Source organism: Chanos chanos, chromosome 13 (genome assembly GCF_902362185.1).
Source record: "Chanos chanos chromosome 13, fChaCha1.1, whole genome shotgun sequence".
Taxonomy (NCBI): Eukaryota; Metazoa; Chordata; class Actinopteri; order Gonorynchiformes; family Chanidae; genus Chanos; species Chanos chanos.
This window is the reverse complement of record NC_044507.1, coordinates 3,562,115-3,586,444: the sequence shown is the minus strand read 5'-3', so window position 1 is coordinate 3,586,444 and position 24,330 is coordinate 3,562,115. Positions and strand designations below refer to the sequence as shown.

The 24,330-nt window shown below is 37.2% G+C and overlaps 1 protein-coding gene across 1 annotated transcript in view; it reads right to left on the bottom strand.

Annotated features, from left to right (window-relative positions):
- LOC115826605 (NACHT, LRR and PYD domains-containing protein 12-like) overlaps positions 1-21,187 on the bottom strand; it is a 46,960-nt gene extending 25,773 nt beyond the window's left edge. The window contains exons 1-10 of the mRNA XM_030790485.1: positions 21,108-21,187; positions 20,826-20,939; positions 18,868-19,070; positions 16,093-17,884; positions 12,928-13,101; positions 9,421-9,594; positions 8,873-8,989; positions 4,635-4,808; positions 3,944-4,117; positions 3,122-3,298 (exon numbers count right to left, since the gene is read on the bottom strand). Coding sequence (XP_030646345.1) covers positions 3,122-3,298; positions 3,944-4,117; positions 4,635-4,808; positions 8,873-8,989; positions 9,421-9,594; positions 12,928-13,101; positions 16,093-17,884; positions 18,868-19,070; positions 20,826-20,939; positions 21,108-21,187 — 3,179 coding nt within the window. The remainder of the gene's footprint in view (positions 1-3,121; positions 3,299-3,943; positions 4,118-4,634; positions 4,809-8,872; positions 8,990-9,420; positions 9,595-12,927; positions 13,102-16,092; positions 17,885-18,867; positions 19,071-20,825; positions 20,940-21,107) is intronic.
- Positions 21,188-24,330: the final 3,143 nt, after the last annotated feature.

Below are 24,330 nucleotides of genomic sequence, written 5' to 3'. Positions count from 1 at the left end.
AGTAGACTAGCTATATTACTAAATCTCACTACATTTTACCCCAGTGAGGTAATTATTTTTAATCTTTGTATTACAAACAAAAAAGATCTGAATTGAGATAAACCGCTCTGGCGTCTCAACCATCAGCCTTCTGCAGCCAGGAAGCTCCAGTTTGACCCCACGAGTTCAGACTTAAAACTCAAGTCCAAACTCGGACAGCTTGAGTTTGAAAGCACGTCTACCCATGCTTTCTGGGTCGTTCTGTCAATTCAGTGTAAACACCATTCCAGTATCCCATGAGGCCTAGCTAGCAGATATGTCTCTGACAGTTTGGAAGCAAGGAAGTAAGAGGCTGAAAGACACACAGGCTCGCTTTTGTGTGACTAAATAGAAACTTTTGTGTAGCTAATAAATGTGACGTACAGCTTTATATTATCTGATTAAAAACTTGATATTAGAAACTTTTTTTTCAACAATTAAATAATAGTACTGTTTATTCGAAAGAAATGAATAAAAAGAGTTTTACGGACATGCAAATTAAACTGACGCATTGAATGTGACTATTTAAATTTAGACGAATTCAAATATAAAGGGAACGTTAGCAAAGAAGAGATAAATAGCTTAACTGAGATTATGCAAAGTTTGAGTAATTATTTTATCATCGTTAGATTTGTACATGGCCTTTTGCATTCCATGTTACCATGTTTACCTTTGCTCTTGTGTTCAGTAGCTGAAATCTGAAAAATGGTCTTAATAAAATTCAGTCATAATTATAACTATAATGAATGTACATTTGTTCAGATTTTGATGGCATAATAGAACACTGAGGAAACAAATGACTGCAGCTCTGTAACAATAGCTAGTTCAGGTGAGAATTCACAGTGAAACTGTGTCATGTTTGTTATTGTGCTTACAGTAGCTCAATAATGTTTTACCCATTAGACATTAGGCCTGTAAAGAAAATATTTGGCTTGTAGTTGGCTAGTCTGGTAATGCAAAACACCTGGGTTTATCTGTTTTCATCAAACGTGTACATCAAACATATATAAAGGCATATACATAATTATACAAACTCAAGAGATGAATGTTTCTCTTCTTTGAAGCAAATGTTAGGCATAGATATTCTAACGTGGGAACCACAGTAATATTTACAATAAAACTAAACACCCTTGACTCTAGGTTGGTTTGCTTTTTCATTTTTGCTTTATTTAGCGTTATATCAGTTCACATCAACAGTCTAATGCTCATTCACTTGTACAGTATAATGTAGGTGAATGCAAATATGGTGGGATATAAAATGGCTGCATGGACTAATGCATGCATCCTAATGGCCCTTCTGGGCCATGTTAAAAACACTTTACTAATCACACTTTAATCTTAATGTAATCTTATTAAATGAATGTACTATAAACAGAAAAATGAGGCGGGTGGGAGGTGACTCCAACAGACAAAAGCAGTAGGCCTATAAATGAAAACAAAATTTGAGACCCATAAATGATGCAGGATATACAGTATGAATATAATTATACATGTGTGCTATATGTGCATTATACACACTCTCATCACTATATACATGTGCTTAAACATGTCACATGTAACATTTATAAATGTTTTAATAACTACATTGACAGCATGTTTGTAGGAACATATAGTGATTAACAAACATTATTCACTAAACAATTTAGGTGTCTAGTTCCAGAAAAGTGCTCACAGTTTATAGGTTAAAATATCATTTGAGTCAACATATGTGTTAAAGCGTTGCACATCAGAAGTCATAAAATTAACCTCCTTGTTGACTGACTCATAACTTCATTTTGCTTAATCAGACAGTCCAGATCTACTCCACTCCACTTCAATGCTCTGCTGTCCCCTACCACCTGTCCTGGCTCAACAATCTGGCTCTAACCCCCTTAGTACACATACTAGCCACTTAAAAAAACAAACACACAAACATCCTTTTCTTTTTCTCTGGACTGTCCCCATTCACTACGTAGGGTATGTTCATGCTGATGGCATATGCTTATTTTTACTTGATGTGCACTTCATAACCACCTTAATGTCATATTACATTTTGTAAGTACATTTACACTATGATGTTAAGCTACATTCATGCAAACATATGTGCTGCCATATGTAATGCTGGCACTTCTGATGGTCCTGCCTCTGACATGTAGTTTTTGCACCGTCTTCACAGTTCTACCGGCCATCACTCTTGCCATGCAACACTCCTGATTCTTACAGTCCTGCATATTTATTGATCATTTATTGTGCATCTACAATTACTGTGTACATTTGATCTGTGCTGCTGCTTCACTCGCTTAACTCTGTCATGTATATTTATTTATTATTGTATTGTAGTCATTGTGTTACTTTCATTGCGTTGCGCTGCATCTGCACGTCCTCGTGTGCATTGTGTGACCTGCTGTTTGCTCTGTCTCTCATTCACTTGCGCTGGAGGTTGTAGTTCTTGTTGTTGTATACTGTCTGTCTCTGTTGTTGTACATTGCACAGGGGAAGCAATATTTTGTTCCACTGTATAGTAAGGACTGAGATGATAATGAAGTTCATTTTACTTGATCTGTCTCGCTCTCAGTATCCCAGTGAATGGACATTCTCTGTATGCTGAGGTCAGGAATCATGATTCAGACTGCTCAGATGTGTGGAGTACACATTCACTCTTAGTCCAGATAACAGCTATAAACAAGGCCAATAACTGTAAAGGAAACCAATAGAGTTACAACTCATAACTCATCAACAGCAGCTTGAATACCTCTTCTCACATGTGGCATCCTGTCTGCATGCCAGTGTTTGTGCATGCATATAAAACAAAAACGCTGTTATACTGTTAATAGTGGTACTGTCCTCAACCTAGCATGCATGGATGAAGTCACATTATCATGAAAGTTAAACTACCTTCTGTCATCAACCCATGGTGAACTAAACACAGATGGTGCCACAGATTAAATTTTACATTCTCACACTCAATCATAAACTACATTCAACTGGAGCTAAATTTACCATCACAACATATCAAAACTTTTTTAGCCCATTGTAGAAACCCTACAAATATTTAAGGAACCTGTTCTCATGTGGTTACTAGTTACTACAGTCCACTACATCATACTGGTTTATGTTTACTCACTCCAGTTTCTCCAGTTTACAGTGTGGATCCGTCACCAGAGCAGAGAGGAGCTTCACTCCTGCATTTCCTGGTTTATTCTCACTCAAATTTAGATATCTCATGTGTGAGTGTGGGTTTGAACTTAGAGCTGAGGCCAGAGCAGCACAGCCTTCTTCTGTTATCCTGCATTTACACAGCCTGCAGAAACAGTCAGACAATAATGACAATTAGAAACTGTAGCTTTATTTGGTTGCTATGGGATCTAGGCAGCAATGGGTATAAAAGTGAACTAGCCAACTACTAGCAGAACTCTAACATTCTTAATGCAGACTGCATTTAAATCAAAGACAGAAAGATTCAGAATAACCACATTTCTGGATATATTTGTGCATGGAGCTCTGGTATCTGCTAATCTGGCAAACATGCTTTTAAAGAGCAGTTCACTTGTGGTGTCTGGCTAACTATGTGTGAGGATGAACACTGTTACATTAACAAGACACACAGACGCACAGTGAAACACATGTCAGTGCAACCAACTACAGAACAGCCTAAAAATATACATTTCACTGCCTAGGATTACAACAGGCCAGGAGTTAAATAAATAGTTCTATGATCATCCTACTGAATTAATAGCACTGATACATCATCTGAAATGAAACACAGCAAATTAAGGAATGAGAGCAGACGACACACACATATACATGCTCAGTTTCACAGTCCTCTGTGACTCACACAATAAGCCAAAAAGCTCAGTTTATCACTTGATGAGCTACTGAGAGAGAGAGAGTGTGTAAGGGAGAGGGCATTTGTATGTGCGCTGTGTGTATGTGTGGGAGATCTTACCACAGTCTCTGTAATTTGCAGTGTGGATTCTCCAGTCCAGCAGAGAGTAGCTTCACTCCTGAATCCTGCAGATTATTGTCTCTCAGGTCCAACTCTCTCATACTGGAGGACTTTGAGCTGAGAACTGAGACCAGCGCTATACAGCTTTTTTCAGTGAGATTACACCTTTCCAGGCTACAAGAAAAACAATGATGCACCTAAATATTCACGGTAATAGTCCATAATACGTGTGTGTTAACTGTGAGTGTGATTTTTATTTTTCTCTAAATCAGTGTCACAGAAAGAGAATGAAAGATTTGCTACAATGCTCAAATTAAAACGTTGAACATGAAAATGTCCTTTATACCATTCACATCATTTGATATAATATTAGAGAGCAATTTGGAAACGAAAATAACTGAGCCTTAAAGTAAAAGAGAGACATTTTCAATGTAGTTAAGAAATGCACAGTGAATTCCAGTGATAAACCAGTTGTTTAAAGGTCTTGTTTGGTTGAATGTGCACTTTCCCTACACCACTTTTACAATGATAAACAAATTGTACTTACACCAAAGTTTACAACTCTGGTCACATTGTCAAAATTACTACTGTAATATTTGCACATATGACAATTACTAAACACAAATTAAGCTACAAAAAAGACCAAATGTTATTTTATTATCATGTGCGATTGTCAGAGAGATCCTCTTACCACAGTTTCTCCATTTTACAACGTGGATTCTGCAGTCCAGTAGAGAGTACTTTCACTCCTGAATCCTGCAGATCATTGTTACTCAGGTCTATGTCTCTTAGACTGGAGATGTTTGAGCTGAGAACTGAGGCCAGTGCTGCACAGCTTTTCTCTGTGAGATTACAACTTTCTAGCCTGTTAAAAAAGTAATGCATATCTGAATATTCTACTCAGATCACCATGGATCACCATCTTGTGTACATGCATAGACATGCGCACATGGGCACACACACACACACACACACACACACACACACACACACACACACACACACACACACAAATGCAAGAAATTAAGCCTTCTATTCAGATAGACAAAAATTATGAGTTAGTGAGTGGAGGGATGGAGGTAACAAATTACATTTACTCTTGTCACTGTAACGAAGTAGATTTTTTGTGTAATCATACTTTTTTGAGTATTTTTTGAAAACTGTAATTTTACTTATAGTTACTTATGTTTCTGAGGTATTTTATTTCGCTACAATTTAAATTGCGTCTGTTATAGCATAAAAAAAGTCTCCATGAACTAAGTGCTGGGAAAAGACGTGATCTCCTATGCCAAGGTAGCAAGTCAGTTGCTCATTCTATGCCAGGTGGTCAAGATGAAACATATGGAAGCCCGTTTCTACCACATAAAAAAAAAAAGTTTGCTTAATTGCAACTTTATTTCTCGGAATTCTGACCTTATTTCTCACAATTTTGACTTTTTTCCTCAGAATTCTGACTTTTTTTGTTGCAATTCCAACTTCATTTCTTGCAATTCTAACTTCATTTCTCATAACTCTGAGTTCCTCTCTAACAACCACCAAACAGCTTGAGCCATCACTTCTGCTCCTGCTGTAATGGTTCAATACAACAGACATACTGTAGCAGACGAATGTGAAGGCTATAATGGCTGCGTCTGCTCTGTGCAGGTATTTTAATATTCCCTTCGCTAAGCCTCTGCTTAGAGCGGCCACTGTCCAATTCTACGTTAGCAACCATGACTAGGCCCCGGAGACCTGTCAAGCTTTCAGAACGAAGGACAATGCAGAAATGGTTTGCATATGGAATCTGCAAGTCTGACAGCAGATATCCTCAAAGTTTAGAGGTTGGTGTTGTATTTTTCGCTTTTCTGAAGCCAAAAACGCTACAGGAGAGATGTTATCTGGTTATGGATTAAACCGTGTGGAAGAGTGCTGTGAGTGAGGTCTTCCACACTGTTTCATCCTGGTTTCCACAGTTATGGATTTTTGATATAGGCTAAAAGAAGACATGCTGATGTCAGCTCTCTAAATGTTTTGTTCTTCAAGTCACTCAGTCCTCACATGCAGTATATGTAGTGCTACATACTTGGGTATGGTTACATGTTGTAGCAGTTGTATCTCTTTTAGTTATATGGGGTACCACTGTTTCCCTCTTTCTATGTTCTGACTTACGCTACGAAAAGAAATGTTTAAATTGTTTTAGGTTCAGCTCCCCCTTTTTTCCAAGCCTTTCATTGCTAATGCTTGCGAAAACTTTATTAATGTGGTCACACACTGACATGTTTGATTTTAATTTGTTAGTATATTTCATTTTATATCATGTTTATTTTTTATTTTGGTTTTTAATTGTATTTATCTCATGTTTATTTATTTCATTTAACTTTTTATTCATACACTTTATTTGGTATCATTTTTTACTTTTGCTCAAAGTAAATTTTAAATAAGTTAGAGTAGATTTTTACACAAGTAATTCTACCTTTAATTAAGTACAAATTCACCATATTAGCAGTACTTTTACTGGAGCAAAATAATTTAGTACTCTTTACACCTCTGGTGAGTGGTGAGTGATTTTGTGTGTCTGTGTATGAGTGTGTGTGACTACAGAGAGAGAGAGAGAGAGAGAGAGAGAGAGAAAGAGGATGGTACTGATACTGTGGATCTATGGATGTATGTATGGCTATATGTATGATAGGGACAAAATGTGGCATGTGAATGTATATGTGTCCATATGTGTCATATTATCGTGTGTGACAGTCTTTGTCAGATTATCATGTGTGACTCTTAGACAGATGAACATACCACAGTTTCTCCAGTTTACAATATGGATTTAGCAGTCCGTCAGAGAGCAGCTTCACTCCTACATCCCGTAGATTATTCTTAGTGAGAACCAGTTCTCTCAGAGTGGAGGAGTTTGAGCGAAGAGCTGAGGCTATTGCTGCACAACTTTTCTCTGTGAGCTGGCAACCCCACAGCCTAGGAGAAAAATAAGATCTTAATATTCCAACGAAGATTGCTGTAACCCACATCTCTCTCCCTCTCTTTCTCTCTCTCTCTCTCTCCTTACCATACAAACACACACAAGACTACATTTTTGTGAAGTTTCCTATCAGCTTCTTCTTAGGTATAATCAACCCTCGGCCATACTCTGTGTGTGCATGTGTGTGTGAGGAAGAGAGAGAGAGAGAGAGAGAGAGAGAGAGAGTGATTCAAACATGGTGATAAATTCTCCAACAATTACTGAACCATATGTGTAGGCAGTAAAAATTTCCAGTGCTGTTCTGCACAATAATTCTGATTCTGAGCTGTTAATTGCTCACCATTAGTTTATTACCTAGCATCAGAGCACAGTTTCACCCCTCATGTCGTCATAGACAAACATGTCAGTATGTCTGTTTATGGACTTTCAAAGAGCTTTTGACTGTATTTGGAACTATTAATCAAACTCAGTGGAAGGTGCAAATCTTTACAACACAGTTCAAAAACTCTGTATCATATCACTGGGTCTACATAATTAAATAAACAAACACTTAAATAAATAATATCGTTTGGATTGGGACAACAGAACAGATTCTTCTTTCATATACTAGGGGTGTTAAGAGGCTGGGTTTGAATCCCACACTAGTCAGTGCTTATAGTAACTGTCTACAACTGTGGTACATTACACTCATCCCATTATCTCAAACAAAAATGCTTAATTCTGGCTTTCTGAAACTCAAATTTTGATTTGCTGAAAACTTGATTTGCACAACTTATTACGCCCTTTATCTTACCAAAATGAGTGCATGTGCTTATGTGTGTTGTGTGCATGTGTGGTGTGGTTACTGGCCTATTCTCTTCTCTTTTTCTGTTGTTGGACCACATTCATCTACATCATACCAACATAACAAATAGAGGGTGAAGACCTGTGTTGGGTTGTCTGTCTTGATCTGTTGCTTTTTAAGATTTAGTTAAGGGGCCATGGATGACTTATCTTTGACATCACCCTTTTGATTTAGCAAAGCCACTTTTTCTGTCTAGGCCTGGTACCAGCTCATCCATGTTTAGGTTTTACAATGCAGTTTCTTATCTCTCACTCTATCCAGTAATCTCCCAGATGTTACAATTAATACTGAGAAGAGTATTAAAAGAACCTCTACAATGTAAGAGGAAACATAAATGGGCATGTTGTCTGTGTTCTTTTACTCTAGTTTCTTCATTCTCCATTTTTGTGTTATATTGGGCATATTTATTCTCCTAGATTCTCCTAGATATTCTCCTCGTGTTTATGGGCACCTTCTCTCCTCATGTGTGTCTCTTTGAGAGCTTATCTTACCACAAAATCCTCAGTTTACAGTGTGGATCTTTCAACAGAGTGGAGAGCTGTATCACTTCTAAGTCTCTTGGTTTGTTTCCAGTCAGCTTCAACTGTGTCAGCAGTAAGGGGTTTTTTCTTAGAGCTGAAGCCAGAGCAGCACATGCTTCCTCCTCAGCAGGACTTTTCAAGAGCCTGGACATAGAGGAACAATATGTTCATGAAGAATATATTCCTGTCATCGGCCATTTCATACCTCACCACCCCTCTCGTGCTCAGTGGTCCAGCGCAGCATCCAGTCCAGTACAGAGAGAACAAGAAGTGTTCAGCACTGTCGAACTGTCACATCTTTCCCCCTCAGCTCTCACTCCTGCTAATCTATTAGTGCTCTGTCCTTTTGGTTCAATCAGTTAACTATTAAGTCTTCCACCTGTTTTCAGTTTTTGCCTCTGTAGTTCTCTGCGCATTAAAAGTTCAGTTTGTTCTGTGTATTTGCAAAGTTTACAATCACTTGTTGTTGGTAACTGAGCCTTGTACTTTGACTTGTCTGCTTAATATGTTCTTTTCTATTGTTCAAGTGTAACCTTTATTATTATTATTATTATTGTTATGATTATTATTATTATTATTATTATTATTATTATTTTGGTAGAACTGTTCACCTCAGTGTCTGCAGTTTACAGTGTTGATCCTCCAATAAATCATATAGTAGCTTCACTCCCGAGTCTCCTGGGTCATTCCCTCTGAGATCCAGTTCTCTCAGGTGTGAGGGGTTTGATCTCAGAGCTGAGGCTAGAGCAGCATATCCTTCCTCTGTTACACTACAGTCTGAAAGTCTAGAATGATGTAAACATTTTGTCAATATTGGTGGTCTGAAAAACAAATATTTAACTTAATAAAATGTTTCATACTGACAGATCATAAAACACAGATGAGTAAGACTTTAAAGAAATGAAAGTGAATGTCATTAAATATCATTATGTATCATATGAGTGTGATAAAATGAATATCATTAAAGATATAGTAATGAAAAATAATAAAATATAATACACTTAACAGAACAGTAAGTTAATATTCAATATTACTATAACATCAACATAATCTAATATACAGTGAATCACTGGTCTGTGAACTGTCATTCAGTTATCTATATAAAAAGGAAAACACTACATTATGCTATTACTGATGAATAATTCTGAATGTCACTCACATTAGTTTCTGTAGTTTACAGTGAGGACTCTGCAATAGAACAGAGAGCCCTTTCACTCCTGAGTGTCCTGGTTTATTCCTGCTCAGATTCAGCTCTCTCAGGTGTGAGGGGCTTGATCCTAACACTGATGCTAAAGCAACATAGCCTTCCTTTGTAATGTGGCAGTTTGCAAGTCTACATTGAAAAGAGAAAGCTTTGATTCTTATGATTTAAGGAAAAAGTACAACAAAATTATATACTTTAAATATTTAGAAACTATATTTAGACATTTCTGTAGTTTCTGAGAGATCATCACAGGAGTTAAAGTCACATGGATAAGACTGTGTTTTTTGATTTCGATAATGATAATTGTGCCTTCAGACTGTCAGAGAATATGACAACACTTCAGAAAAGAAATATCACTAACTCTGAGGTACTGCTTTAATGTAGAGTCAAAATAAGTATATTTTTCATATTCATTCAATATCATGAAAAAAGGGCAATTGTTGCTCAAGTTGTCATAACGAGTCATTTCTTAACTGTCCACCAAAATTTCCCAGCTCAGGACATGACTTTTAAAATGTTGAAAACAATTTTGTTCAGAACACTGTCTGTAACATTACTGTCTAAATAAGCAGATTTAATCACACTGCACATATTTCACTACAATTACACAAAACACCCTCATGTGCTGAAATTCTACATTCACTGAAATGTTTCCTTTTTCACAGATGCTATATCAAAACTTTACCAGAGAGACTGGATTAATTGTACTTCATAACAGATATTAACTCACCTCAGTATCTCCAGTTTACAATGTGGATTCTCTAGTCCAGCACAGAGTAGCTTCACTCCTGAATCCTGCAGATCATTGTCACTCAGGTCCAGTTCTATCAGACTTGAGGAGTTTGAGCTGAGAACTGTTACTAGCGCTGAACAACTCTCTTCTGTTAACTCACAACACCTGAGTCTGCGCAAAGAAAGTCAAAACAGAAAACTCACATTAGAAACAACTGGTATCATTTACTGATAATCTGGTTTTCCAAAAGCTACAAGACACATGCAGTTACTCATAAAACATATTTATATCATGCTATTAACTGCAATCTAGCCTTAGGCAGTGAAAAGGCTTGTTATGGGAATGAAATAACTTGTCATGGGAGTTAAAAAAAAATGCTGTTCTTCTGCTCCTGTGAGCATCACCAGTATTCAAGCTCCTTGACCTTACTCTAAGTTCATTCAGAGTTGTAGTTCATCCAAACTAACTGTGTTAGTAACTCAGATGATCTCAGCTCAGCCAGGAGCTGTTACCATGCCATCATAGTCCATCATATCATAATCATCAAGCTGATAGTTGAGTAGTGTGTGTGTGTGTGTGTGTGTGTGTGTGTGTGTTCACAGAAATATTTCCTACTTCATAGGTACTGTATGCAGACTTTATTGGACAGAGGAGATTATTAGGGTAACTGTACTTTATATCAGATATTAACCCACCGCAGTATCTCAAGTTTACAGCATGGATTTTCCAGTCCAGCCGAGAGCAGCTTCACTCGTGAATCCCGCAGAACATTATTACTCAGATCCAGTTCTCTCAGACTTGAGGATTTTGAGCCAAGGAGTGTGACTAAAGCTAAACAGCTCTGTTTTGCTAACTCACCAAAACTGAGTCTGAAATAAATCAATAAAATCAAAATGAATCAAGTCCAAACACAAAATTCATGTCAGAAAGAACAGTCATCATGAATGGGTAGTAGTAGTAGTGACAGTGATGGTCATTGGTAAAACATGTTTATGTGCAGACATAAATAGTTTCACTGCTTAGTTAGTCGTGGGAACTGTAAAATAACTTGTGGTAGAAAGTGGCCGTTCTTCTGCTCTGTGGAACAATGTTGGCCTTGACCTTTCTCTGAATTCAAAGCTGTCGTCCATTCAAACTGTGTTCTTTCGGGTGCTTCTTGTTTGTTACTCAAATGTTCTCTTCAGATAATTTATTTAAGACATGTACCAAAATGACTGTAAACCAACAAAATCGGATAACACAAATTACCACAAATTTATAATATAAAGGCTCAGAAAATCATGCAAATCACCCATGTTCTATGTATTATTCCCTGGTTCATATTAAACATTTTACTTTTGTTTTTAATGAGTCTTGTGGTTTTACTCACGCTAATATTTCCAGTTTTACAGTTTCTATACGAAGGCTTTACCAGAAAAACAGAATACTAATACTAATAAACTGCATAATAGGTAATAAACAAAGTAGTCCTCCTCAATTTACTTTGCCTGCATTTCGCTGGCTTTTTCAATATCATGTCTTGTTTTTTTTTGTACTGCTGCTAATACATACTAATACATAGTAGACCTCTCTTGCCACTGGTCAGTAAACAGCTATGTCCATCTAAGCATATTTTGTACGGAGAACAACAGATTTGCTAATGTACAATCATTCCTTAGGAATCTATGAGTTTCATAATGGCAGAAATAGAGGAAATACAAACATAAAGAAAGGTTCTACCTGGTTTCCATCACTATTAGCAGATTAAAACAATTTCCCATGAAACTTTTCGGGAAATAAATCATAGTCATGTGATACCTACACTTATAGAAGTAAACACAATAACAAAATAAACTATAATAAACCTAATATACCATAAAACAATGGTAAAGTTAGAAAAAGTCCTGAGTTCCTGTCTTATAAGTTGGTTCTTGCATTACACTGTGAATAAAAAGGAAAACTTGAATAATGTAATACTTGTAACTGATAGAACTTATACAACTGGTGGTTCAGAGCTGCCTATGTACAAAACAGGACTGAGCTATAACTGCTTTGTGTTATGAAAATCAAACTTCCCAGACATCACCAAATTTTGCAACTGTCAGCAAGGAACTGTCTGGTTCTTTACTGCAACTTAACACTGCAACTTAACACACTGATATGACCCATGACCTCAGTCTCTGTGCTGTTTCTTCACCATTCATCTCCTTGCTCCATAAAACTCACCCTTGACTGAGATACTTATGCCATACAGTTTACATTGTCTTCATGTTCATCAGACCGTTCATCTTTTTAAGTGAAGAAAAAAGTGTGTGATGTCACTGGACAAACAGCTACATATGAACAGTAACGTTGCTACTGGTTCTGTCACCTTTGTAGGAGCAAGTAAATTGTAATGCCTTTAAAATTTAGTGCCGTTTTGTTTAACATTACTAACCTCAGTTTCTCTGGTCTGCAGTGTGGATCATCCAGAAGAGCAATGAGCTGCTTCATTTGTGACTCTCCTCCTTTATAACTGCTCAGATCCAACTCTTTCAGAAGTAAGGGGTTTCTACCAAGAGCTAAATCTAGAGAAGCAAATGCTTCCTCTGCGGCAGGACTTTTCAGCAGCCTGTAAAAAGGTAAATATATGGATATTTATTACACCTTTCCTAACAGTAACACCATCCTGCTTCTTCTGTTATTGTGTTTTTTGGCAAAAAGTGCTTTGAGCTAAGCCTTTCTTTGTATAGGCGGAGCAAACTGTTCACCTCAGTGTCTGCAGTTTACAGTGTTGATCCTCCAATAAATCACATAGTAGCTTCACTCCTGAATCTCCAGGATCATTCCCTCTGAGATCCAGTTCTGTCAGGTGTGAGGGGTTTGATCTCAGAGCTGAAGCTAGAGCAGCATATCCTTCCTCTGTTATACTACAGTCTGAAAGTCTACAGAGAGCACACTTATGTCAATAATTTGTTTTTAAAACACAAAAACACAAACATTTTGTTGAGAAGGCTTGGGCAGTATCTATTTTATCATACCTTCCTGACATTTCACTGGGGTATATGCTATATGATGGTATTTGGGGAAAACAAAAAAAGAAAAAAAATTGCTTAATTGAATTTTTGCTCTTTGACCTTGCCTGTTTTTGGACCTTTGACTTTTTGCCTTGTGTTTTGGTACATCTGCCTGGATGTTTTTGCCTGCCTGTTACTGACCCATGCCTGTTGTTGCCTTTTGAGTTCTGTCTAGTGCCTGTTTACCTCTGGTTTTTCTGCCTCTCTGTGCCTCTACTCTGGCTGTTTTTGACTAATGTTTTTGCCTAAGCCCTACCTGTACCGTCGCTGTCTTTTGCCTTTGGTTTTTGCATTTATTTCTTAAACATCCTCCAAGTCACCTCTTTTGTCCATGGAGTCTGCTTTTGGGTCCTAAGCTCAAACCAGGCCTCACCAGCCCTAACAATATGATGATTATCGATTCCATATGTACATTTATTTTTCATGTTGTTCAGGTTACTTTTCTTTTACTCTATATGGTTGTGTATGAGAGAGGGAATGTTGATGTCCTAATTGGTGTGCTGTGGAATCAACTAGAGGACAAAGTATTTGTGTTTATTGTAAGTAGGCTAATTGCATATTAGACAGTGTCAGTGTCGTTTGCAATGTTAGAACAATTGTATATCATCCATATGTTCTCATTTTTGACAATTAAAAACCAAATGACCAAGGAAAATGCAGAACATTATCTCAGTATGCGGAACGAAGGGTCAAAATGCTGTGCAGTACAACACAAAGCGGGACATCTGTTCTCCCTACCTAAATACATCATCTCCGTATCTGTTTAAAAGCAAGAGGAACGTCTGTATTTTGGACAGTATTGAAAATCATACCCTCGAGATTTCTAAATTCCCTGGTATACTGTAATACCTTGATACCGCCCAATGCTGTTGTTGAGTAACAGCTGTTAAATAATTGAGTAATATATTAAAAAAAATACAAGTGAGTATGACTTGAATGAAACTTTGTAAATATAATATACCGTACACTAATGGCCTTTAAAGATATAAATGTGTAAACAAGCAATACTGTTTATTCCCTCTTTTTTGCAGCATATTAAGTCCTGAGTTAAATACCAAATTAGACCAAATGATTCATAATTAGCCATGCTGAACTTCGTAAGCTATCCTTCAGAACTCAGGGTATAATTCTCCTTTTAGTTTGTGCAGAATAACATCACCAACAACAGAGTTTTATAGAACATATTAATATACCTCAGTATCTCCAGTTTACAACATGGATTCCCAAGTCCAGTTGAGAGCAATCTCACTCCTGAATCCTGCAGATCACTGTTACTGAGGTCCAACTCTCTCAGACTGGATGATTTGGAGCTGAGAACTGAAGCCAAAGCTGAACAGCTTTCCTGTTCCTCACAAATAGTGAGTCTAAATTTACCACAAAAAATCAGACAAATTTATCCTTCTGCCGCTTGTCAGTTTCGAAATGGAATACTCACACAACTGTTCTCAAATTTCATCTCAGGTAAGCATGGTGATCATAGACTGGTAGAGTGTCTTTTAGTATAACTCATATTCTCCCATAAGAGTGTCAGATGATTAACTTAAAACCAATGTACAACACAGTCAGAATATAACAAATCACACAGTCATGCAGATGACACATCAACATGACATTAAATTTTTAATCAGATACATTACTAACATCAGACTAGCTCTCAGCTGGATGTCCACTGACATTAGGGCAACTACGATAATTAAAGAACATAACTGAAAAACGAACCTAACTCTCTGAAGTTTGCAATGCAAATCCTTTATTAGAACTGAGAGCTGCTTAATTTGTATGTCTCCTGGTTTATTCTCACGTAGATCCAGCTCTCTCATCAGTAGCAGGCTTTTACCTAGAACTGAAGTCAGAGCTGCACAGACTTCCTCTGCAACAGAGCTTTTCAACAGCCTGCAGAGACAGGAACAATGTATTCTCGTCACTGCCCCTTTTATACATAAATAAATAGTGTATTTAAAATTGTCAACAACTGTATGTATGTATGTATCTTGTTTTACACTATTTTTTTTTTACCTCAGTGTTTCCAGTCTATACTGTTTATTCTCCAGTAAATCAAAGAGCAGCCTCACTCCTGTGTCCCCAGGGTCGTTCCCTCTGAGATCCAGTTCTCTCAGGTGTGAGGGGTTTGATTTTAGAGCTGAGGCCAGGGCAGCATATCCTTCCTCTGTTATACTGCAGTCTGGAAGACTTGGGAAAGTATGAACATGATACAGTAAATATAAATTTGGTTTAAGTTCATAGTATTATAATATTAATAGATAGTGCAGACTGCCTACTATAGTCTTAAAGTCTAAAGAAGACAGATTTTTACTAAAAACCAATATAATCATGAGCTAAGTGCTTTTTAGTTGTTTGAAAGTTAATGTTAATATTTATTTTTCTGCCTTGCTCAAGTTTAATGCAAGATTTTTTTCCCGTTTTTTTAAAACTCTTATTTGAAATTGTATCATACCCAACACTTACAACTTTAACACTACTTTACCTGAGTGACTCCAGTTTACAGTGTGGATTCTTAAGTCCAGTGGAGAGCAGCTTCACTCCTGAATCCTGCAGATTATTATTACTCAGGTCCAGTTTTCTTAGACTAGAGGATGATGAACATATGACTGAAGCCAGTGCTGCACAGCATTTTGCTGTGATGCCACTATAACTGAGACTGAAAGAAAAATAATAAAGAAAATGAAACATATCCTGTGAGTATCCTGAAATCATGGTGGCACAAAGTTAAAAGTCATCAATTATTACCGAATTTAAATGAACAAAACTTATGGAAAGTAGAAATTGATGAATTCAGTATATCATGTGTTTAGGAAAATAATTTGTTAAATTTATGCAGTAAAAGGACATTTTACTCACAGAGCACTTCTTGAGGCTTTGACCACTGGCAGCAGCCTCAGAAGACACTCCTCTGATCTGATGAACTTCTTTAGGTCAAAGACATCCAGCTCCTCCTCTGATGTCAGTAACACAAAGACCAGAGCTGACCACTGAGCAGGAGAGAGTTCAGCTCTGGAGAGACTTCCTGACCTCAGGTAGCTTTGGATCTCCTCCACTAGAGAATGGTCATTCAGTTCATTCAGACAATGGAACAGATTGATGAATTTCTCTGGAGATAGATTCTCTCTGATCTTTTTCTTGATGTACTTTGCTGTTTCCTCTTTGCACAGTGATCTTCTGCTTTTCTCAGTCAGTAGGCCTTGCAACAAAGTTTGACTTGACTCCAGTGAGAGGCCCAAAAGGAAGCGGAGGAAGAGGTCTAAGTGTCCATTTTCACTTTCTAGGGCTTTGTCAACTGCATCTTTGTACAGTCTGAAAAGATCATTTCCTATGAGTAATGTTCTCCTGCTTGTAATGAAGTATTTTTGTGTGGATAAGATATTGACATGGCTGTTGATGAATTTCAGGAACACATATAAGGCAGCAAGAAATTCCTGAGTGCTCAAGTGCACAAAGCAGAACACTTTTCCCAAAGACATTCCAAGCTCTTCTCTAAAGATTTGGGTGCAGAATCCTGAGTACAATGATGCTTCTCTGACATCAATCCCACACTCCTTCAGATCTTTCTCATAAAAGATCAAATTCCCCTTTTCCAGCTGTTCAAAGGCTAGCTTTCCTAGTGACAGAATCATTTTTTTATTCCACTCTGGTTGCATCTCACTATGTCCTTCATATTTTTCATTTCTCTGTTTGGTCTGAAAGATCAGGAAGTGTGTGTACATTTGAGTCAGAGTCTTTGGGATCTGTCCACTCTTTGATTCACCCAACATTCTCTCTAGAACAGTGGCTGAAATCCAACAGAAGACTGGTATGTGACACATGATGTAGAGGCTCCTTGATGACTTGATGTGTGTGATTATTCTGCTGGCCACGTTCTGATCTCTGATTCTCTTCCTGAGATATTCCTCCTTCTGAGGGTCACTAAAACCTCTTACCTCTGTGACCAGGTCGACACACCTGGGTGGGATGTGATTGGCTGCTGCTGGTCGGGAGGTGATCCAGAGCAGAGCAGAGGGAAGCAAATTCCCCCGGATGAGGTTTGTCAACAGAACATTCAGGGAGCTTGGTTTTGCTACATCACACAAACTCTCATTGCTTTGAAAATCTAGAAGTCGACATTCATCCAGACCATCAAGGATGAACATGACTTTGTTCTTGTCAATGGTAGAAAACTTAATTTCCTTTGTTTCTGGGAAAAAATCATGAAGAATATCCAAAATGGTGTATTTTCCTCTTTTCTTCAAATTTAGCTCCCGAAAAGGGAGTGGAAATATGAACTTGATATCTTGATTTGCTTTTCCTTCAACCCAGTCCAGAATGAACTTCTGCACAGAGACTGTTTTTCCAATGCCAGCAACTCCCTTTGTCAGCACAGTTCTGATGGGTTTGTCTTGTCCAGGTAAGGATTTAAAGATGTCATTGCATTGTATTGGTATCTCTTCTGTTTGTGGTCTTCTGGATGCTGCCTCAATCTGTCTGACCTCATGTTCACTATTGATCTCTGCACTTCCACCTTCTGTGATGTAGAGCTCTGTGTAGATCTTATTGAGGAGTGTAGGGTTTCCTTGTTTTGCTATTCCTTCAAACACACATTGATACCTCTTCCTCAGATTTGATTTAAGTTCACGGTGACAAGTTACAAGAAGTTCATCTGATTGATAAATTAAAAACAAATAGCAATTAAAGCAAGTTAAGAAAGCAGGAACAGAAATATTAGATTAGTCAGGATAGGCAGTAAAGGTCTGTGTACTTTTGCATTCATTCATTATTCTATTTTTGGATGTGAAATCAAATTCCAGAAAAAGTATCAGTTTCGTTTTCTGATTCATTTGAATAAAAGAGAAAAACGGAAATGGCTTTATTTTGCTTTCATAATATATATTGTAGTTATAGAATGTTTAAAACTAGAATACTGGACTAATTTGTCACGTCACTCGAAAGTTTATCTCTTTTTGTTGTGAGCAATGTGACAAATCAGACCCTTGGCGAAGGGTCACTCCAATATCGGCATTAATTGTTTTCTTCCTAATTATTTTCTAAATTCCTGTTTTATTTTAAACCGTTCGCTTTTCCTTTGAAGCTCTGCTGTTTGATTCCAGTTTGCTAAAGCTGGTCTTTAATGATATGTAATTTTTTCAAATACTCTTAGGCGTACAAAAAGATGGTGTATTGCATTATTCATCTGAGGGGTTAGCATGACACTCCAACACTCTGTTTCTTTAGCCTTTTGTTTTTCTTTTGTTTTGTTTTAGGTTTTTTTTTGGAAACTGTATCGAAACATTGTATAAGTTTATACACTTTATGGATTTCATTAGAAAACAATGATATAGGAACAAGCAATGATCAGCAGCTGCCTGTTCATCTCAAATGGCATCCATGGCCAATCTGGTTGGTTTGGATTACGGTTATGGTTGGCTCGATTTCAACAGTGCTTAGACAATGGCAAAACCGATCTGCAACACCGGTTTTAGAGGGAAGTAACAGCACTGATAGACTCCAGTCTGTATTCTGATGTTCATGTATCTTCATTATGTCCTAAAGATTTTATGTGAGTTCAAATGAATTGTGTCATGAGGTAACAATCCCATTGATTACAGCCTGTTTCTGCACAATGTAAAGTCTCAGAACTCTTACTTTTCTCCAGTATATCAGCGAGGTCATTGTGGTTCATGTTCCTCAGGAAGTTCAGTGTGATCTTCAGAGCTCCCTCTCTGGCACTGGTCTCATCCTCCTTCAGACCCCCAAAACATTCTGACATTTCCTCCGTTAGAAGGTTCTTCAGTCTTTTCAATTCATTCTTCACAAAGGTGATTATTTTGCTCTGAAGGTTCTTAAAAATGGTTTAGAAAGCTAAAATAACGCTGAACTGAATAAAATAGATCATATAACAAAACAGACCCAGTAACAGAGAATGTTATGTAAATGTTTGGTAATGGTATGGTAGTTCTCATAATGTCACCATGTTTGTAGATGTGGCAGGATGGTGATATGTTAATATTTCATGATATTGTAGCACATTTTATTTGGTAAGATATTACTAGACTATAGTCTAAGATGTATGAAAAATGGAACTGAATTAATACTTCATCATGCACAGACTGCTCATTGATCACATTCCATACTGGAGCAAAGCCTTTGTCATAAAAGTGGGAGTTTACTTCATGCAGTCTGTCTGTCCTCATATTTCACAAAATTGCGTTTCTTTTCTGTCTGTCAACTGTAACAAAACTGACCATCAAATGACCGCAAAGAACAAGCATAACTGATACTTATTCCTATAAAGTACAAAGCCTACCTCAAATATGGAGATGAGGACTTTCTCATAACTCTGGACAGACTGAGATCTGGAAATCTCTGACTGTGTTTTCTCATTTTGAATTCTGTAGTAGAAATGTGAACAGAATGTTTGACAAACAGCGTGCAACGGGTGTTTTACACGTTCCTCTGCTTTACAAACTATACTGTATATGATTTATACACCTATATACAAAATTTGTGTAATATATAAACTATACATTTTTCTAAGTCTAAGCATAAAAAAATGTAACTTGTAAAGTGTTTGAACAGTACATGTTCTTGTCCAGTAATTTCTAACCTATATAAGGAAACTCTTTTATGCAGCGCTCCAGGCGAAAAGACATTCCAACCATGTTCACACATGGGAAGTAAAATGATTAATTTATGAAGCCTGACTGTTCGCTCACTCAGAAAAAAAATCACTAAATACATATCAAAGCGTGGGACTACAACATCCATAATCTCCCTTACATTCTGTAAATTAAAACATCTGTATTTAAACAAACATTGTCAGATAATTTCAAAGTAGTTACTTTTGAACATCAGGGAAATCTCCCTCTCTGAAGTTTTCTGTCTCTTCCTTACACCGGTCACTGTTCATAGACACACAGCTGTGTACAGGTGAGTCTGATCTCTCTTGCTGGAGGCTGTGAATAACAGGCAGTGATGTATAATTACTTAGAGAACACTGTGAAAGTTATGTAAGTGCAACTAATGATAAACTAACATATATGTAATCTGATGAATCTTCCAGATCAAAGGTTGTGGTTTTGGGCACTCTCATGAATATGGCAAATACAGCCACGTATGTGAAATGTCACTGCTGCTAATTTTTGTATGTGTCTAATCAAGCCAATGAGGACAGCATTTCTGTTAGTCCAGTGCACAGAATTTTGTAACTATCACTCTTGATGACAGCACCTGCTCCAGAGGAACAGATAAGTTTTGTGAGTTCATGGCCATGAGAGATCCCATGTAAAAACTGCTTCATCTTTCAGGTAAGCTGACAATAACATGGGATCAGCTTGTTATATGACAATTACTGGCACAAAATGGGATGCAAGCATTTATTGTAGAATTTCATCTGAAATATCAAACTTCAGACTACAGCATAATGTTCTGCAGTGTCACTCAGAGCCCAAAACCTCTTTACTGTTTTCAGTGATGGTGTGTAACTTCAGTAAATGTCCTGCTTTTGAATTTGATCATGAGGAGAATTTACAGATGCCCCATACACAGACTCTGCATCGCTTACAACAGTAATATATCTGTATTTACAGAAACATCAAGGTCACCTTTGTTCATCAGGGAAATCTCTCTCTCTAAAGTAAGGTGGTTTTCCTTTAGACTGGTCACTCTTCATGGACACACAGCTGGGTACAGGTGAGTCTGACCTCTCCTGTTGAACACTGTGAATAAGAGAGAGGGAAACACTTCAAGTCAGAGACTGATACATAATTGTTCAAATAACATTTCAGCAGCAAAGTGGCAGTTTTATTAAAAAAAAAAGGAAAAGGAAAAGGCAAATGGGAAATACTCTTAAGCTATGCTTCATCTATCAGTTAAACATAACTCACCTCTCAGCTTCACAGTGGCCCTCAGAATGACTCATTTTAGAGGCAGAAACCTCTTCCTCACATGATCCTGACAGACTCATTTTATAGTCAGTGTCTCTGTCTCCTCAGACTCCTCAGAGGGATTATTTTCAGTGACAACAGCTCCTTACTCCTTCATTCCTTACATACCTATTTTAGAGACAAAGCCTCCTCAAGTGGAGATCATGGAAACCTACAGGGTCTGACCCCTGTCAGCAGACCTGTGGAAGACACACAGTAGATTTATTAGTCTTTACATTTGTTTATTCAGGAGGTCTTCATTAGACATTTATTGGCATGAAAATCCATTGATATGAAAATATCCATATCCAAGTTTTTAATGTTCTTTCTGAGGAATGTAATGTGTCTATCATAACTATCACACCCTGAGTTGTTTGAGTTATTTCATTCATGATTACAATCATTAATTAATGAAGTGAGCAAATAGTATTAAATGGGATGTCTGGGATTTCTCTCTCTCTATATATAAATAAACATTTATAGAGTTCAATTAGTTAGTCAATCAATTCTTGCAGCTAGCTTCTGTTCATAAGCTTTATTTTCCTCTGTGTCGAAATACCTGTCTTTCAGTTTTTTTCTATCTAATATGCATGTGTCTTAGAACATAAGGGCACATTTAGATGTACGGCCAAACCACTGTGTAGCCCACACAGCATTTTAGCTGAATTGTGGTAGTGTGACTGAAACCAAATGTCATATGAACCCTGTCAGCAATATATTTGGATATATTTGATTGATTGATTGATTGATAGTTTCTCTGAATGAAAGAATGAATCAGTCAATCATTCAATCTTGATCCAAGAATATATTTGTTTCTGTTTTGCTTTTGATCTACAGTGCACGGTATGCTACAACTGTGTGTGTGTTTGTGTGTTGCTGTGCAATCAGAGTGTATAGCTGTACATAAGAATAGAGGATTCTTGTTGGAAACAATAACTGTTGAGATGAGATATACTGTATGTGATGTCTCTCCTACTATTTGAACAGCAGAGGGGTTAGAGATAGAGAAGTGATGATTCTCTCATGATTGACAGGCCAAATGTGCAGTACTTGGTTTATCCAGAAACCACACAACAAGAAAAAAAGAAAACATTTTGGGAATCTCTAGACCAGGGGTCACCAACCTTTTTGAAACTGAGAGCTACTTCAAGGGTACTGAGTAATGCAAAGGGCTACCAGTTTGATAACACACTTCTGAAAGAACAAAGTTGCACAGTTTACCTTTAATTTTATATTATTATTAATGATATTCTACGTGAAGACACTGATCACGTTAATGATTCATCACAATAATTATTCAGAATGATTCAACAAGGTAAGAAACAGACTTAAATAAACACAACACAATTAAATACAATTTTAGACTGAGCTCGTTGGTGATAAGTGCTATTTTTAGAACTGGCCTGCGGGCGACCGATTTGGTCCCTGCGGGCGACCTGGTGCCCGCGGGCACCATGTTGGTGACCCCTGCTCTAGACAAAGGGCGAGATAACGTCTTCCCACTCTGATTACCTTCTGTTTTTAAAATCTTTTGTAGTGAATTCAGTGAAGAATAGTATTCCAGTGATTGACTGATAGGTGATATTGGATGGGACTAAACCTCCAGAGAAAGAGAAAGAGAAACTACAAGAAGTTAAAAGAAGGCTTGTACTTTTATTTGCTGATTTTTCTGTTACTTTTTCTTCATAATCTTCAGTGTATAGTGGAAGGATTATTACAGAGGAAGGTTTTCTTTATTTATTATATACTTTGAAAAATTAGGTTTCTCATATGGGTTTTGGTTTCTATTCCCAGTTGTGACATTCCCCATGTCTGAGACACATTTGACTGAATTAAACTCCAGTTTTGTTCCATGCATCCATACCTTAATTACAGTTGTCAGCACTGTTAAACTAATTTCCGAGCTGTGTTCAGACACATGAAAAGGACAAAATCTAATTCAAACAGAGAACAGTGTTTAACTAGTATGTAATGTGGTGCAGTGCAGGGGGTGAGATGAGCTTCTGACTCGAATTAGACTGTGTGTCAGGAACTCAGAGACTAATCAGACAGGGGTGTTGGGGAACTCAATAACATTACAACAAACTAATACTGTAGAACAACAATACTTCACCACAGCAATACTGCAGCACAATAACACATTAAAACTATACTACAGCAATACTGCAGCACAATAACACATTAAAACTATACTACAGCAGAAAGCTCAAAGCTAACTCTGCTGACAGACCATTAACTGTGCTCCTCTGTGCTCATCTTTGTGACATTATCCAGAAACAAACTCCCTGGTGCACATTTCCCAGTGCCCATATCTGATCTAATCAGTTTCAAGATAACTTGATCCGTAAGTCTGCACTTTAAAGCATCTTTGCTTTATTCAAGAACTGAATGTGAACCTTAATGTTTGTTTCTAAGCTTGAGAGATTCGCTGAGTACTACTGGAGTTTGTAGAGCCAATAATCATAGAATGACAAAAATCTTTTCTCTTAAATGGAACAGGCATGTGGCTCAAACAATACTGGGAAAGTGGCACTCCATTCTTTTTTAATCTGTTTGTTATATTTGAAAACTCAGTCCAGTAATACCACTGACTCTGAGGGTCAAGTCCTCAGTCATTGGTAAGTCTGCTCTTCTGAATTAGAACCATTACAAACAAAGCTTTCAGGCAGAAACATTCAGTAATCTTTAAAATCATAATTCTCTCCCTCCAAACAAAGAACAAATTAAGAATTATTAGTGGCATTACCTTGTTTAAAAGAATATAAAATTGCCAGATATTCCAAAAGACTGGTGATTGTTCAAGTCCAGATATTGTCCAGAAATACATTTGTAAAAATGAAAGAAGCGAAGTCAGTGTCACAAGACTGCAAAACTTAAGACTGCACAAGACTGCAACTTAACCACAAAAACCATTCACAGCAGTAGTCTCCAAACACATTGTTCTCAATGAGAGCATTTCCCCCCCTGAAACCACAGTAGAAAATAATCCATAATTAAATCAGGATTACAAAACTAGCTTGTAGGAAGTACTGCTGGAGGTCTGTTGAGAAGCTGTGTGGCATTAGACCCAGTGTCTGTATCAGAAAGTTTTCTATAGTCTCACCCAGTCAGAATGACTAATCATGACAGAAGAATGAGTAATAGTTAAGCCATTGAAGGATCAGAAAAACTATACCCTACAAAG